Raw genomic sequence first — 17,932 nt, 5'->3', positions numbered from 1 at the left:
GGAAAAGTGGAATCACACAAGCAGATTCCCCATGTCCTTGTTTACCCTTGCAGCCTTGTTAAACAGCTGCTTAGAGAATCCTCTCAAGGACAAAGTGAAGCCCCTACTGGTTTGAGTTCTACCAGCAGGATCCATGGTACTGGCTTGTGTGTGTTACAGCCAGCATCATCAAAGCGAGTCCCAGCTCTTAGAACATAATGCCCATCCTGACTGGGGTCTGCAAGGGTCTCCACTCTCCACAGGCCTCTGCGGTCCTCGATCAGTGACTCTGCCACCTAGATCTCCTCACATTACTCCAGCTGATGGGCTAAGCTAAGGGCAAAGCTTGGAAGTTACATTCCAAGGAAGATGTTGCCAACAGAGAATGAGGGGAGCCATTTGAAGTGGGATAGAAAATTTTTGTTTCTATTCCCTCCCGAAGCTGAAAGCATGGACGGAGTGGTCTACAGTTGAGTGGTTCATTCCAGATCAATGCATAGGCCTCTTGGGAGCCCTGCTTGGAGTCAGCTTCCCTCAGAAGTAACATGAGTTTGGAATGCTTCCTGATGAATATTTGCCTGCATGACAGAAACCTACATGCCTGCCAAGGGCTCCTCTCGAGAAGCGGGAGTCCAGGAATTGGAGACGCTGCAAGTAGGGAAAAGAAGGGGAGAAAGAAGGCTCTCTGCTCCTCGTGCTGCCCTTCTTAGGTCAGTGGAAGTGCTCCTGGTGAGGACATGCACCACCGACCCAAGGAGGGTAGTGTGGACATGAACCACTGCAGTAATTAATGCAATGGCTGTAAGTCGACCTAACAAAGGGCAACTTATCTTTGTGATGTAGACATAGCCTGAGTCACACACTGTTAACAGAAAGAGTGATTCAGAAAGTAATGGGAAGAGATACTCTCTAATTCTTTGCTCTTCTTTATCCCAATGTAATGGCTCTTCTCTACAACTTAACACTAAGGAGCAATACTCCCCTCAGTGCCCAGGGCTAAGGAAAGGATGATCCAAAACACCTCATCTGTCTAATGAAAATGAGGAGTGGTGCCACTAGGATGCAGTATCAAGTACTCGCAAAAAACACATGCACAGAGAGCACTTCCAAGGCAGGTAGTGGGCAGGGCACATGCTTGAAAGTTGTAGGAAATCAACTGTGACTGAAACAGACAGGTTGCTGCCACAGGGGCAGGTCCATGGGACGCCTGGTGCAGATCAGAATATGTTCCTTGCTCTGGTTTGCATTTCAGGGTCCTACAGGCCATAGTTACTGTCACTATCCGTCAGTTCCCAAAACTGAATCTAGTGTAGCCTTTAAGAACAAAGAGCAAATGGGGCTTTCCTGACATGCCAGAAGCATGTGATCCAACTTCGTACACACTGACATTTATGGAGAGAGCCACATGTATTCTTGCTCGGGGCTTTGGAAGCAAGGCCTGGATGGATGCCCAGTGAAGGCAATTCCTGCATGTTCCTCCAGAATCCCCATAAGCCAAACAGCAATGTTTACCATTCTGACATGCAAAACAAACCCTGTTCAAACAGGATTTCAGCTCAGCTTTCAGGCTGATGCGAGCGATGCCTTGGATTTTGAAGCTACATTATCCATGCTGCAGATGGGCCCAACCCCCATGTGGCACTCTGAGTCCATGGCTGTTTCACTTCCCCTCGACTCAGTTTGCCAGTCTGTAGAACAGGAATAATACCTGCCCCACAGGGACATCAGGAAGCTCAGTTTGTTCAAGGGCATTGAAATCTTCAAACAGAAGGTATCAGAAGAAGGCAATATTAAGATGTTGCCTGGTCTCCTGGAAATCCCAGTACAGACTTCTCCCCTAGCAAGACTACAGCTGTGTAAGGAGACTGCTGTGGGTTAAGGACTTGCATTACTGGAGATTAGTCGTATTTTATTACGAAAGGAACTCCAGGAGTCGGGCTATTCCTGTGCTAAAAACTGAAGGGTAGTGAATAAAAGGGGCTGGGAACAAAGCAATGGCCAGAACTACGGAGCAGAATTTAGTCACGTGCTGGCGATGTGACCCAGCTGCGATATTTGAGTCCAGACAGATTTGCTTGCAAAGCCACAGATGTTACAGGTCAGAGGATTCTGCCTTCAACTCAATCTAGACATGAAACAATGTTTGTGCCAGAACCCACAATGGCAGCTTTACTGCTCGGTGCTACCACAAGGCCCCAGTGAGAGAATGGGGGAGACCGAGGGAAGGGAGAGAAACAAGTCAGTTTATGCTGCACATTAGGGTCCATTTAATACGAGTAAAAAAAAAATCCATTTCTGACATTCTGTTCCCCCAGCGCACTGTACAAACGGATGCACGAGTTATAACCTGAGACTTCTGCACCTGCCATTGAAACACACCAGGCTAGACCCAAGCCATCCTTCATGTAAAGCATCACAGAAGAAGACAGACTCACACACTTCATGGTCTCAGACAGGCAGAAGGAAGAGACAAACTGAGACGGCACAGTAAAAAGTAAATGCAAGAGTGAAAACATCACAAGCAAATCCGAGAAAGGAAGGAGACAGCAAAGGGGGAAGAGAAAAATTACTGGAATTTAATCTATCAGAGGATAGCCGTGTTAGTCTGTATCCACAAAAACAAGGAGGAGTCCGGTGGCACCTTAAAAACTAACAGATGTATTTGGGCATAAGCTTTTGTGAGTAAAAAACCCACTTCATAGTTTTGTGGAATTAAATCTGTAGCACAAGCATTAAGGCAAAATAAAATAAGGAGAAAGGAGTAAGATTCTCACCAAAAAGAGAATACTGAGAAGACTAGCTTTCTACTCCACAGGCCACAGTTAACAGCAGCATGAGAAGGAGCATTAAGTTCCCACAGGAAGCTCAGAAGGGAAACAGATCACTGAACTGGCCCTCCAAAAGGCTGGATTGGTAAGGACTGCCCTCTCCAGACCATGGCTAAGGAAAGGAAGACTACAGAAAAGAGAGGAGTTGAGGGGATATCTGCAGAAAGTGGGGGGCTTCTCAAGAGAGGCAGCAGAGAGAACTGGTGGTGGGTGGAGCAGAAGCCTCAGACAGCAAGTTTCACAGAGATTTTACATCTAGATTAACTCCAGTCTCACAACCGCAGGTGCTTTCCTCTTGGGGGCGAAGGGCTGGGTATGACCCAACTGGTGCCTCTCCCTGCCTCCCTCCTCAAAAGGAAAGCAGATGATTGAAGTGACAATACAGAATTCAACTCAGATGTATAATCTCTCTGATGAAACCTGCTCTCTAAAACCACTGCCATTCAGGAAAGGGAGGGTTACACACCAGTGTAACAGCACATCCATGGAGCTGTTTTTAAAGGGCAGATATTCCCTTGCTTGGCTAGAACCCTAGTCCAGGTCATTTGCTCTCATCTTGACTCCTAGCAACCCTGATCCCTTCTCAGATTCATTCAAAATGTTGCTGTTGCTGAAATCTTCTTGGCCTGGCACTTTGTCCATGACACCCCACTTTGAGTCCCTCCACTGGATCAGTCTTCTCTACTGCAGACAAGTGACCTGGTGCAGATTCATATTAAAAACTCCAGTGAAATATATAAACTGGATAATATAGCTTAGATAATCATGTATTCCTATTACCGATACTCCCTTCACTGTGCATTACACCCACTAAATCGCATACCAGTGAGACTGCAAGCTCTCTGGGGCAGGGACTGCCTCACTGTGTGTATAGCACAATGGGGCCTCCGCGTGCTACTGCAATACAAACAAACAACCTTATTTCAAATAGCCTCTAAACACCTTGGAAAGAAGCTCTCTCTCATTCAGCAAATACTGATCAAACCATTTCTAATGGAACATGTACCTTTCTGTTCTCTTATTTCTATTCTGGCATAACATTAGTACACGAGAGAGTTAATTTATAGGGCAGAGCCACTCGGGGCATAAATAATAGGTGCTACATAAAAGAACTGAAAGCCACTGCATCAAAGCTAGCTCTTTCTTCACCAGAATACAACCATTTTCACATGGTCAGATAGCTTAGGCCCAACACTAGATCTGTGCCCTTGCACATGAAGGGTGCCCTAATTTTGACTGAATTAAACCATCACCTAATTTGCATTAAAGAGCACAAATGGCACTTGGGTCCCTGTGTGATCAAGATGGAGATTTCATCCTGGGACTCAGCCTCTAAATGGCTGCATTTCCACCTTCGAGGTGAAAAGCACAACAGAAATGCTGCAATTAAATTCCTCCTCCTCACCGGTTCCTCAGACCACACCACTCCCTTATTGGAATCCCTTCGAGAGCTTCCCTTGCCAGCTGCAACAAGCTCAGGCGTCACCTCCTCACTATCAAGACTCTGCCTGTCTCCAGGCTTGTCTTTCTTCTACTCACCAGTTGTCTTCACTCTAACCAAGCCTCCCCCTTTGTAGCCAGTTTTCTGTCTGACTCCTTCTATGCTTAGGACAGACTTCTCCTCATGATCGAACAGTCCTCAGCACCACTGCTCACACCCTTCCCTCAAAACCGCTTCTGCTAAGCCCTACAGCAGTGACCTCTGCCAGGGCCCTGCACTGCCTGGAACTCCTCTGGACACTCATGTGTCAGAATTAGCTGGCAGGCTCATGGGGGGCACTGACCTGGTCTCCTCATTCTGTACTGTGCCAAGCACCTTGGCAAAGCTTGAATAATCGTCCATTTTCTGATCCTCTTACTCAACCCCCTTTGTTTTCTAAACTCAACTGCTGAGTGCCATGCAAAGGACCAGGGTCTGGCTATTCTGGAAACACCAGTAACTAGCCACCAGGTTAGAAGACTCTGGTGCCACTAATACATGGAGGATTAACAGAGACAAAGCCCCCTAATGCCGAGATGAGCCACCTGCTTAAACTCCCTGCTCGAGTTGTTAACGAAACAGCCAAGTGACACACAAGGATGTAGAAGGTTTAATATATCATGTTAGTAATCCACCAATTAAAGAGCCCCTGAGTACTCCCTGGCACAGACCCGAGTCACTGATGGTTATTGTGTCCCTCAGAGCCTGAACTGTGGAGTAAGTCCCCAACTAAACCAAGGCACACCAGGTCTGAATCTAATGTGTCCATAGGGCCTACATCAGCGTTCTCCAGGTGCGCAGAACAGACGGCAGCAGCTTTGCAAGGCACGTACCCCCTCTGATCTAGTGCTGTGAGGCACCAGTGAGGAGCAGTCATGGAAGTGAAGGGCTGATAGTACTGTCTACAGCTAGCCAGCGTGGAGACAGTATGTAGCCTCCCACCTCCCCCATGGCTCTATTAATGCATCCCAATCATGACCCACAGCACCCCTTGTTACCCCAGCCCTAAATCTCAGCAAACCCTTGTCAGCATACCTCTGTCCTGCCCTATGGCATCTTCCACAAATTTAAGATGTGGGTCTTTATTGACTAGTTTACTGACACTATCTTAGCATCTCCACATACTCTACACCAGACAGACAGAACAGTATGCAAAGATGCTAGGACTGGAGCATTGTGGGTGATACTGTTGAAAGGAAAGCACAAGTTACAGAATATTAGTGTGGTCAAGAGTTGGGACCCTAGTGGGTTAATGCTCAGAGTTTTGTATATTATCTTGATTTGAGATTTCCTCGTTTTCTGGTGTTTGAGGGAATAACTTGAACAGCTTTAACTCTATGTTAATGACATTTTCAATGTGGAAATTTCCTAGGCTGGGGGATGTGTTGTTTTTTAATTTGTGGATATAAATGGGGGTGGGCTGTTGACATGGAAGTGGAGACTAGCAGAGGGGTTGAAGATGGGCTAGCTGGAGAGTGTAGAACAATCAGGTCTCCTCCATTTAAACACTTTGCTTGCCCGGCAGAGAGCATTACCCAACCCTTCAGCCTGCAAGAGCCTAGCAGCATGAACAGCTTTGCACGCTGAGGGCAGAGAGTTTGAGTGTCAGTTATAATATTACACTCCTCACAAAGAACGCCTTAGACAGCAGACAGAATTGTTTCACTGACTCCCAAACTTCCCTAGCTCTGCTCACTGGCCAGCTCCACTCCAGAGACCAGTGTCCATTCCCTGCTTCAGATACGAAGCAGGAATCTTCTCCCTCCCCCTCCATTATTTTCCCACTCTCTGTCCAACTTTCTTCAGGTAAACTATATGCAGGAAATCTAAAATTTGGGCACAGCTGTTATACCTGCAAAACATACGCATTAATATTGACTTACATGAGAATGCTGCAAAAGGGGAAACGGAAAACAGGGGAACTGGAGAAGCTTCAGTAGAAAACACCATTGTCACCTGAGGTGGTTCATACTTAGCTGTCTTCAGAATGGGCTGGCTTTCACACAAACAGAATGACCATCCCACAAACCCCAAGTGAATCTCAGGCTGCCCCTGATATGGAGTCATGTGCAGCAGTTCCTGCTGGCTGTTTACAACAGACCCAGGCCATCATCCTATGTTGCTGACACAGAGATCGTTTGCACAGCAACACCATAAGTGAGTCAGCGTTCATCTGCTAACATTGTTTTTCATGGACTTTAAGTGGCTAAAAGCCATTGAGAACCAGGGAAAAGGCGGCGCAAACAGAGGCTGTATAGGGGATAAATCTGCAACAGCACCTGGACAAAGCTTCTTTAACACACTGATCACTTGCTAGAAGATTTCAATGGAATAAAATTCTCAGTTGACAATATGGAGCCTGTGATATCACCCTGCATTGTGACAATTGCTGTTCTAAGGAGGAGATGTTAATCCAGGAACCAAGTCTGGTATGTGTTAGAGATCCCATAGCACTTTTTGGAAACTGTATAGGGAAGGAGAGTCTTGTACTAAGACACAGGAAAGGGAATCAGGATTCTATTCCCAGCTCTCCCACTGGCTTGCCATCTAACCGTAGCCAAGCAATTCAGGCCAACATTATCTAAGTAGGTTCTAACATCCAAAGCTGCACACAGAGGGGCTGCTTGCTGGCCTACTGCACATCCATGATCCAACTCACCACCTCAGAAGAGGTAAAGCAGCAAGTGGGCTGCCAAATAGCCAAATCAAGCCCCAAAGTGTTACCTCCTCTCAGCACCTGGGAAAGCGGAAAGGGCTGTTTGATGCAATCGGTTTGGAGAGGTGGGCGGGGGGGAGAGAAGAAGAGAGATGTTGGCTGGATTCTAGCACATTCCTATTCAGTACTACAGCTACCCATAGATATTATGCACACACTCCCCTACAAGACCCCAAAAAAGCGACCCCATTCTCCACCCCACCCCTCTGCCAACAGGCTTTTTATCACCTCCACAGAACACCCTCAGAGCGTATGTCTACACTGCAGCTGGAAGCGTGCCTCCCAGCCCGGGTAGACAGATATGAGAGAGACAGAGCTAGCAAGCGAGAAGAATCACTGTGGATGCTGCACCACAGGCTGGCCACCCAAGTACAAGCTTGCTCAACTCCCCAGGTCAGTACTGGAGTGGCTAGCCCGTACCGTCACCCGAGCCACAGCTATTTTCAGCATGCTAGCTTGAGCGGAGCTAGCGTGTGTCTGTCTACCCAGGCTGGATGGGAGGCATGTTCCCAGCTGCAGTGCACATACCCTAAGCATCTAGTTCATAGAATATCAGGGTTGGAAGGGACCTCAGGAGGTCATCTAGTCCAACCCCCTGCTCAAAGCAGGACCAATCCCCAACTAAATCATTTTTAGCAGACCCTTGTACAGGGAACCCGGTCATGGCACCAAAACAACAAAGAAAAGAATTGATTAGGAGTCTGTCTCTTGTCTTGTAATTTTCTAATGACTCTCGCGCACAAATCCCTTACCCAAATATACACAATGCTGTTTTAGGCACCATAAAAGCCATCAAGCTTCTGGTCAATATCATCCAGTTACCTTTCAAGTAGAAGCTACCATCTCTATTGTATCCTCTCCAAAACAAAATAACACCCCCAAGTGACAGCTCCTACCAGGAGACACCCCACCCCAAGCCATCTGAAAAGGATTTCAGTCAAATTCAGAAACAGAAAGTGAAGCATGAGCTCATTCCCATGAGTCCCTGAGGGGGGAGCCACATATCTCTCCCAAGTTCCCCACTGCTTCAGAGAGCAGGGTGTCCATAAGTAGGACTGCTTCCGCCATTTCTTTTTAAACTAGTAAATGGAATGATCACATCCAACACAATGGTAAATCCACCCCTAGGGCAAGATCTCCAAGCCTCAGGACCCAATAAGCAAAGTTACAGACTCTTCTTCAGTTGACATCTTAGGCCCCTTTCCCTACTTCTTCCAAATTATGTTGTGGAATAAGAGCCAGATCGGAGGAGCTGGAATTAATGTAGTGTAACCATTGCCCACTTGATCCCGGGTTACTGCTGCACACTCTGTTTTAATTAGACCCTGGCTGCTGCTAGATGCACAGGCAGAAGCGGGGTCCATGAGCAGGTTTTTCCATCTGTGCCTGGCATGACAAGCGTGACTTTTTTTTGATGCAGACTTTGCTGCCACGACCCAGTGTTACCTAGCGCAACGTGCTCTGTGTGGGGCAACGTTCTGAGAGCACTTGGAAACTGAGGCAGGTGGCCACTTTGTAAAGTTGACCATACCCAATGCCATCACGGTTTAAGGACTTTGGGCTAATAGTTTTGATAGCTGCTTTTAACTACCTGAAAGGTGGATCCAAAGAGGATGGCTCTAGACTGTTCTCAGTGATAGCAGATGACAAGACAAGGAGTAATGGTCTCAAGTTGCAGTGGGGGAGATTTAGGTTGGATATTAGGAAAAACTTTTTCACTAGGAGCGTGGTGAAACACTGGAATGGGTTACCTAGGGAGGTGGTGGAATCCCCTTCCTTAGAAGTTTTTAAGGTCAGGCTTGACAAAGCCCTGGCTGGGATGATTTAGTTGGGATTGGCCCTGCTCTGGGCAGGTGGTTGGACTAGATGACCTCCAAAGGTCCCTTCCAACTCCGTTATTCTATGACTGCTGCACTGAACAGCGTGAGACCTAGTTACCTGAGAGGCTGCCGTGCCACTGGGCCACTGCCGCAGCTCCAGTCAGGAGAGGTACTCCAGCTGGTGGAGAGCCCAACCCCATCAGGTCACTGGACTGGAAATCATTTCCTCCCTTGGGCCAGAGCTTGGATCCCGGGGGAGGGGTGCAGGGTGCGCAGGGGCAAATTGGAAGGATGGTGTTTAGCTACATATGGCTCTAGGAAACTTGCCATGGCAGGGGAGCGGGGGGGGCTTCCTGGAGCTGCCACCGCCCTCCTCCTGTCCAGCACCACATGGCACCTACTCTCCCCACACACCCCCTGGTCCCCCCAGCGCCCTCCCCACAACACACACACAGTCCCCTCCACACATGGACCCCGCCCAGTGCCCTCCTCCCCACACCCACTCCTGGGCTCCACACAGCTCCTCCCCCCACACACCTGGGCCCCCAGTGCCTCCAGTCCTCCACAGTACCCACACACCCCAAACCCCCCAGTGCCCTCCCCCACACCCCCAGACCCCCCCAGTGCCCTCCCCCACACCCCCAGACCCCCCAGTGCCCTCCCTCAGCCCCTCCACACCCCAAACCCCCCAGTGCCCTCCCCCACATCCCCAGACCCCCCAGTGCCCTCCCTCAGCCCCCCCCACACCCCAAACCCCCCAGTGCCCTCCCCCACATCCCCCCACACCCCAGTGCCCTCCCCCACATCCCCAGACTCCCCAGTGCCCTCCCTCAGCCCCTCCACACCCCAAACCCCCCAGTGCCCTCCCCCACGTCCCCCCACACCAAACCCCCCAGTGCCCTCCCCCACATCCCCAGACCCCCCAGTGCCCTCCCTCAGCCCCCCCCACACCCCAAACCCCCCAGTGCCCTCCCCCACATCCCCAGACCCCCCCCAGTGCCCTCCCTCAGCCCCCCCACACCCCAAACCCCCCAGTGCCCTCCCCCACATCCCCAGACGCCCCAGTGCCCTCCCCCACATCCCCCCACACCCCAAACCCCCAGTGCCCTCCCCCACATCCCCCCACACCCCAGTGCCCTCCCCCACACCCCAAACCCCCAGTGCCCTCCCCCACATCCCCAGACTCCCCAGTGCCCTCCCTCAGCCCCTCCACACCCCAAACCCCCCAGTGCCCTCCCCCACGTCCCCCCACACCAAACCCCCCAGTGCCCTCCCCCACATCCCCAGACCCCCCAGTGCCCTCCCTCAGCCCCCCCACACCCCAAACCCCCCAGTGCCCTCCCCCACATCCCCAGACCCCCCCAGTGCCCTCCCTCAGCCCCCCCACACCCCCCAGTGCCCTCCCCCACATCCCCAGACTCCCCAGTGCCCTCCCCCACATGCCCCCACCCCAAACCCCCAGTGCCCTCCCTCAGCCCCTCCACACCCCAAACCCCCAGTGCCCTCCCGCACGTCCCCCCACACCAAACCCCCCAGTGCCCTCCCTCAGCCCCCCCCACACCCCAAACCCCCCAGTGCCCTCCCCCACATCCCCAGACCCCCCCCAGTGCCCTCCCTCAGCCCCCCCACACCCCAAACCCCCCAGTGCCCTCCCCCACATCCCCAGACGCCCCAGTGCCCTCCCCCACATCCCCCCACACCCCAAACCCCCAGTGCCCTCCCCCACATCCCCCCACACCCCAGTGCCCTCCCCCACACCCCAAACCCCCAGTGCCCTCCCCCACATCCCCAGACTCCCCAGTGCCCTCCCTCAGCCCCTCCACACCCCAAACCCCCCAGTGCCCTCCCCCACGTCCCCCCACACCAAACCCCCCAGTGCCCTCCCCCACATCCCCAGACCCCCCAGTGCCCTCCCTCAGCCCCCCCACATCCCCAGACCCCCCCAGTGCCCTCCCTCAGCCCCCCCAGACCCCCCCAGTGCCCTCCCTCAGCCCCCCCACACCCCAAACCCCCCAGTGCCCTCCCCCACATCCCCAGACCCCCCAGTGCCCTCCCTCAGCCCCCCCACACCAAACCCCCCAGTGCCCTCCCCCACATCCCCAGACCCCCCAGTGCCCTCCCTCAGCCCCCCCACACCAAACCCCCCAGTGCCCTCCCCCACATCCCCAAACCCCCCAGTGCCCTCCCTCATGTCCCCCCACACCCCAAACCCCCCAGTGCCCTCCCCCACGTCCCCAGACCCCCCAGTGCCCTCCCCCACATCCCCCCACACCCCAAACCCCCCAGTGCCCTCCCCCACATCCCCAGACCCCCCAGTGCCCTCCCTCAGCCCCCCCACACCAAACCCCCCAGTGCCCTCCCCCACATCCCCAGACCCCCCAGTGCCCTCCCTCAGCCCCCCCACACCCCAAACCCCCCAGTGCCCTCCCCCACATCCCCAGACCCCCCAGTGCCCTCCCTCATGTCCCCCCACACCCCAAACCCCCCAGTGCCCTCCCCCACATCCCCAGACCCCCCAGTGCCCTCCCCCACATCCCCCCACACCCCAAACCCCCCAGTGCCCTCCCCCACATCCCCAGACCCCCCAGTGCCCTCCCTCAGCCCCCCCACACCAAACCCCCCAGTGCCCTCCCGCCCGGCGGCCGCACCTGGTACTGGACGACGGCGGGCCCCATGGGCCGGTACCCAGCGGCCCCCGCTCCGGCCGGGCTCGCGCCCCGCATGAGGCCGGGCCCCGGGGCGGAAGGGGGCGGCGCGGCCCCGGGGGCGGGGGTCAGGGGGCTGAGCGGGAACGCGCCGCGGCCGGACATCGGCTCCGCGGCCCCGCGGCCCGCCTGTTTACTAGGAAGCGGCGGCGGCTCCCAGGGCGAGACACCGCGCGGCACCCAGAGCCCCGCCTCCTGGCCCCGCCCCCACCCAGAGCCCCGCCTCCGGGGCCCCGGGCCCCGCCCCCACCCAGAGCCCCGCCTCCCGGGTCCTTGGCCCCGCCCCCACCCAGAGCCCCGCCTCCGGGGCCCTGGGCCCCGCCCCCACCCAGAGCCCCGCCTGCTCCCGGCCCCGCCCCCACCCAGAGCCCCGCCTCCTCCCGGCCCCGCCCCCACCCAGAGCCCCGCCTCCTGTTCTCTCTGGGCCCCGCATCTGAGCTTCAAGCCCCGCCCCCCCAGCCCGTGAGCCCATTGGGAGTGGGAGTTGCCTGCTGCCTGAGGGTGTGCGCTGGGCGCTGTAGCAGCCGCTGAGAGGGCAGGGGCCGCCCTGGGCTCGGGGCAGGGGCCTGGCCCGGAGCAGGCGGGTGGGGCTCAGACTGTGGGACCGAGGGCCAGGCTCCACTGGGCTGATTTGCTGCTTTACCTGTAATTAAAGCAACGTGTGTGTGTGTGTCTGTACCTACACACACCCTGACACCCATGTGTGTACGCCTGTACCCCACCCGCCTCAATATACACTCGTGTATGTCAGTACCCCCACACCCTCCATCACCCACATGGGTGCGCCTGTACCTATGTACATCCGACGGGCATGCATGTGCGCCTGTACCTACACGCACACCCTGACATCTGCATGTCTACGCCTGTACCTACACACACCCGAAAAGCACGTGTGCACCTGTACCTACACACACTCTGATATCTGTGCACGTACACCCATACCTATGCACACCTCAATCTGTAGGCTTGTGTGCCTGTACCTACACACAACCCCTCACTGCATGTTTGCCTGTTCCTACACAACCTGACATGCATGAATGTACGCCTATAACCCCATACCCTCCAACACCCATACAGGTATGCCTGTACCGATGCATACCCCAACAACCCCACGTGTGCACCTATAACCATGCACACCCGACATCTGTGCATCTGCACCCATACACACACCATGACCTGCATGTATGTACATCTGTACCTCAGTACATAGTAAGGCTTTTGATACTGTCTCGCATAACTTTCTCATCAGCAAACTAGGGAAATGCAACCTAGATGGAGCTACTATAAGGTGGGTGCAAAACTGGCTGGAAAATCATTCCCAGAGAGTAGTTATCAGTGTTTCACAGTCATGCTGGAAGGGCATAATGAGTGGGGTCCCACAGGGATCAGTTCTGGGTCGGTTCTGTTCAACATCTTCATCAATGATTTAGATAAAGGCATAGAGAGTACACTTATACAGTTTGCAGACAATACCAAGCTGGGAGGGTTGCAAATGGTTTGGAGGATAGGATTAAAATTCAAAATGATCTGGACAAACTGGAGAAATGGTCTTAAGTAAATAGGATGAAATTCAATAAGGACAAATGCAAAGTACTCCACTTAGGAAGGAACAATCAGTTGCACACATACACAATGGGAAAGGAGTACTGCGGAAAGGGATCTGGGGAAGTGGATCACAAGCTAAATATGAAAAAAGAAAAGGAGTACTTGTGGCACCTTAGAGACTAACCAATTTATTTGAGCATACGCTTTCGTGAGCTACGATGAAGTGAGCTGTAGCTCACGAAAGCTTATGCTCAAATAAATTGGTTAGTCTCTAAGGTGTCACAAGTATTCCTTTTCTTTTTGCGAATAAAGACTAACACAGCTGTGACTCTGAAAGCTAAATATGAGTCAACAGTGTAACACTGTTGCAAAAAAAAGCAAACATCATTCTGGGATGTATTAGCGGGAGTGTTGTAAGCAAGACACGAGAAGTAATTCTTCAGCTCTACTCCACTCTGATTAGGCCTCAACTGGAGTCTTGTGTCCAGTTGTGGGTGCCACATTTCAGGAAAGATGTGGACAAATTGGAGAAAGTCCAGAGAAGAGCAACAAAAATGATTAAAGGTCTAGAAAACATGACCTATGAGAGAAGACTGAAAAAATTGGGTTTGTTTAGTCTGGAGAAGAGAAGACTGAGGAGACATGATAACAGTTTTCAAGTACATAAAAGGTTGGTACAAGAAGGAATTGTTCTTCTTAACCTCTGAGGACAGGACAATAAGCAATGGGCTTAAATTGCAGCAGGGGAGGTTTAGGTTGGACATTAGAAAAAATTTCCTAACTGTCAAGGTGGTTAAGCACGGGAATAAATTGCCCAGGGAGGTGGTGGAATCTCCACCATTGGGGGATTTTAAGAGCAAGTTGGACAAACACCTGTTAGGGGTGATCTAGATCAGTGCTTCTCATGCTATCTGATGTGGGGGACCGGCAATTTTCTTTTCCAATGTGCACACAGACCGGCAGCCGATGGCTCGCGGACCGTCACCGGTCCATGGACCACCACTTTGAGTATCATAGAATCATAGAATATCAGGGTTGGAAGGGACCCCAGAAGGTCATCTAGTCCAACCCCCTGCTCAAAGCAGGACCAATTCCCAGTTAAATCATCCCAGCCAGGGCTTTGTCAAGCCTGACCTTAAAAACCTCTAAGGAAGGAGATTCTACCACCTCCCTAGGTAACGCATTCCAGTGTTTCACCACCCTCTTAGTGAAGAAGTTTTTCCTAATATCCAATCTAAACCTCCCCCACTGCAACTTGAGACCATTACTCCTCGTTCTGTCATCTGCTACCATTGAGAACAGTCTAGAGCCATCCTCTTTGGAACCCCCTTTCAGGTAGTTGAAAGCAGCTATCAAATCCCCCCTCATTCTTCTCTTCTGCAGGCTAAACAATCCCAGCTCCCTCAGCCTCTCCTCATAACTCATGTGTTCCAGTCCCCTAATCATTTTTGTTGCCCTTCGCTGGACTCTCTCCAATTTATCCACATCCTTCTTGAAGTGTGGGGCCCAAAACTGGACACAGTACTCCAGATGAGGCCTCACCAATGTCGAATAGAGGGGAACGATCTCGTCCCTCGATCTGCTCGCTATGCCCCTACTTATACATCCCAAAATGCCATTGGCCTTCTTGGCAACAAGGGCACACTGCTGACTCATATCCAGCTTCTCGTCCACTGTCACCCCTAGGTCCTTTTCCGCAGAACTGCTGCCTAGCCATTCGGTCCCTAGTCTGTAGCTGTGCATTGGGTTCTTCCGTCCTAAGTGCAGGACCCTGCACTTATCCTTATTGAACCTCATCAGATTCCTTTTGGCCCAATCTTCCAATTGGTCTAGGTCCCTCTGTATCCTATCCCTCCCCTCCAGCGTATCTACCACTCCTCCCAGTTTAGTATCATCCGCAAATTTGCTGAGAGTGCAATCCACACCATCCTCCAGATCATTTATGAAGATATTGAATAAAACCGGCCCCAGGACCGAGTAGCACTGGCCTAGATAATACTTAGTCCTACCTTGAGTGCAGGGGACTAGACTAGATGACCTCTCGAGGTCCCTTCCAGTTCTGTGATTCTATGTACACATGTACCTACACACACCCTGACACGCATGTGTGTATGCCTGTACCTACACGTGTCCCAGGTGCGTCCCACTGCACCCCCACAGGCCCAAACATCCATGCCTGTACCAACACACATGCCCCAACATGCGTACATGTACACCTGTACCCCCCCACATCCTGACAAGCATCTATGCCTGTACCCCAACATGTGAACACCCACCCATGTACACCTGTACCCCCCACATCCCAATGCATAGACATACCCACGGGTACCCCACACCCCCCAACACCCCCACACGTACACACCCGACACCCATGCGTGCACACCTGTACTCGCCCTCATACCCTTACACCCATGTGTGCACACCCATACACACAAACCCCAGCACTCACGTACACACACTCATACCCATGCATACACCCCAACACCCATGTGCATACACCGATACCTCTGCACACACTCCAATACATACGCGCACACACTCCTACCCATCCATACACCCCCTGACACCCACATTCACACACCTGAAGCCATGTGCACACCCCAACACCCACATGTGCACACCCCAACCAGGCACACCCCGCCACATACCCCCACCCCCTGACATCCCCACATGCGCAACTGTACCCATGCACACACCCCGTGCACACCTGCACCCATGCACACCCTGACACCCATACGTGCGCACACATGCACATATGTTCTGACACACACATGTTCCCTCACACACACCCTGTACACATACCCCCATATGAACACACACCCAACCTCCCCTACACCCTCCATGTATGTACCAACACACACACGTGGCCCCCCCATGCACATCTGCATGTATGTGTGCGCACACTTACACAGTATAATAGTCCTTATAGCCGTGTAGTTCATTCTGGTTCAGGAAGTTAAATAAGCTACCTCAATATAAGTCACCTTTCTATGGGCACAACTGCATCTAACTAAGGTTTGGATCCATATAACTATACGGATAAAAAAAAGTCACACTCCTGCCTGCCTTGGTTACACCAGAGTAACTGTTCTGGTGCAGACCAGGCCTCAGGGACTCCTGGTGCTATTCCATTAGCTTCAAAGAAGTTACACCGGGGATGAACATAGGGGGTTTGCATCCATTTTACGCAGCTCGTTTCTCTTCTGGAGCTAGGTGAACTGGTGAAGCTGTAACATCATGGAGTGATAGATGCTGGTCCCTACAATACAGCAACCATTAGCTGTCTTCTGTCTTGTTCTGCCACCATGTGGCCATTCTACTTCCTTTCATTCATTTTAAGCTCACTGTCTCCCCACTCCACCTCCGTTATTAGGCTCTGATTCCCTCAGTCCGATCAGACAGTTTCTTGCTCCTTGACTGCTGGGCTTGTTTGACTAAATCCAGGGAGCTGGACAGACTTTGGAGTGAAGCTTGGAGCCTGTCACCCAGATCTTCACACTAGTGTAAGGGGACTGTTGCCCCCTTACTAACATTCAGTGGGGGTGTTTTGGTTGCTAGGTCCCAGTACTAAAAGGGGAAGGGTCTATGGGAAACCAGGACCCTGAGACTGATAGTCCCCAGGAACAATGGGGAGAGGCCAATGCTCCAGGTCAGCCTGAATGACAGGGCGGGCAGGCTAATCAGAGAGTCAGGAGGCCAGGGAGGTCCCGTCCTCCATGTGAGCTGGATTTGCCTGGGTCAGAGAGAGTGGGGCTGAGCTAAGCAGGGGCCCAAGCTAAGCTGGGGAGCAGAGCGGTGCCAGATCCAGAGGGACCAGAAAAGCAGCCCAGAGAGAGCAGACCTGTCCTGGGAGCTGAGCTGCAGCAACCAGAGCCAGAGGGGCCAGAGAAGCCGCCCAGGGAGCTGGAGGCAGCAGCAGCAGCGGTGCAGAGACCGAGTGGTGGAGCTGGGCCTGGAGCAGTCTCCGGAGCTGGGTGCGGTGAGCAGCTGGCGAGAGCGAGGGGAACTCTGGGCAGCAGGCCCAGCACAGGGAGACGCCTCAGCCCCAAGGGGCTCTGCAGGCCAGGCTTGGATCGTAACCCCGACAGGACGGGGGCGACACAGGGCAGAAGGGTCCTACCACTTAGAGCCTGAGAGCGTGTGGCCACCACCAGAGCAAGTGTCCAACCCAAAGCATCCCTGCAGCACAGCCAGGGCCTGAGAAGGGGCCTGGGACTTACAAGGAACAGACTGTTCCAGAGACACTGTCTGTGATGTTCCCTGCCGCAGAGCGGGCTATGTGTTTCCTTTAACCTTTCCCATTTCCCCTTATTCTTTTTAAAATTAATTGTTAATTAAGTAACTTGCATTGGAATCCTGGGCCCAGCCTTGTTGGGGTTACGAGGACTCTGCCAGACAGGAGAGTGGAAGAGGAGTTCTCAAGGGCAGGGAGGCCACTGGGTAAAGGAAGTGGGAGCGAGGACTCAGATCCTTTCGCTAACCCACTTCACCGGGGTAGTGCAGAAGCCAGGAAAGTTCCCCACAAGAGCGGGACTGTTCCCCCGCTGACACTAGTGGCAGAGGAAAGCAGGAATTGGCGTATCGGCTCAAACCAACCGTCCCACTAGTTCAGTCTCCGGCCAGTGCCACACACTTCAGAGCAAGGTGTCAACCCCTGTCATGGTTCCGGAAAACCACGCCTATATTTCCCCTCAGTGGGCCAGCAAGGGGCCACCCGCCCCCTTGCAGGCTTCTGGCTTCCTTGGCCGTCACCTCTCTCGGGTGAAGACACGTGTCTCTCTCCCTTCTCCAGGCTGAACAGGTCCCTTCCTTCACTGTGTTATTCCCAACAAAAGACAGTCTGTCCTGTGTCCTCTCTA

General features: G+C 52.9%; 1 protein-coding gene across 2 annotated transcripts in view; it reads right to left on the bottom strand.

The window, feature by feature from the left end:
- SMARCD2 (SWI/SNF related BAF chromatin remodeling complex subunit D2) overlaps positions 1–11,720 on the bottom strand; it is a 37,822-nt gene extending 26,102 nt beyond the window's left edge. The window contains exon 1 of one of the 2 annotated variants that reach the window (XM_073326017.1): positions 11,472–11,720. In XM_073326017.1, the coding sequence (XP_073182118.1) occupies positions 11,472–11,633 (162 nt within the window). In that variant the 5' untranslated portion in view covers positions 11,634–11,720. The remainder of the gene's footprint in view (positions 1–11,471) is intronic. The other variant, XM_073326016.1, reaches the window with a different exon arrangement.
- Positions 11,721–17,932: the final 6,212 nt, after the last annotated feature.

The sequence above is a fragment of the Lepidochelys kempii genome, chromosome 27 (genome assembly GCF_965140265.1).
Source record: "Lepidochelys kempii isolate rLepKem1 chromosome 27, rLepKem1.hap2, whole genome shotgun sequence".
Taxonomy (NCBI): domain Eukaryota; kingdom Metazoa; phylum Chordata; order Testudines; family Cheloniidae; genus Lepidochelys; species Lepidochelys kempii.
This window is presented reverse-complemented; position numbering and strand designations above follow the sequence as displayed.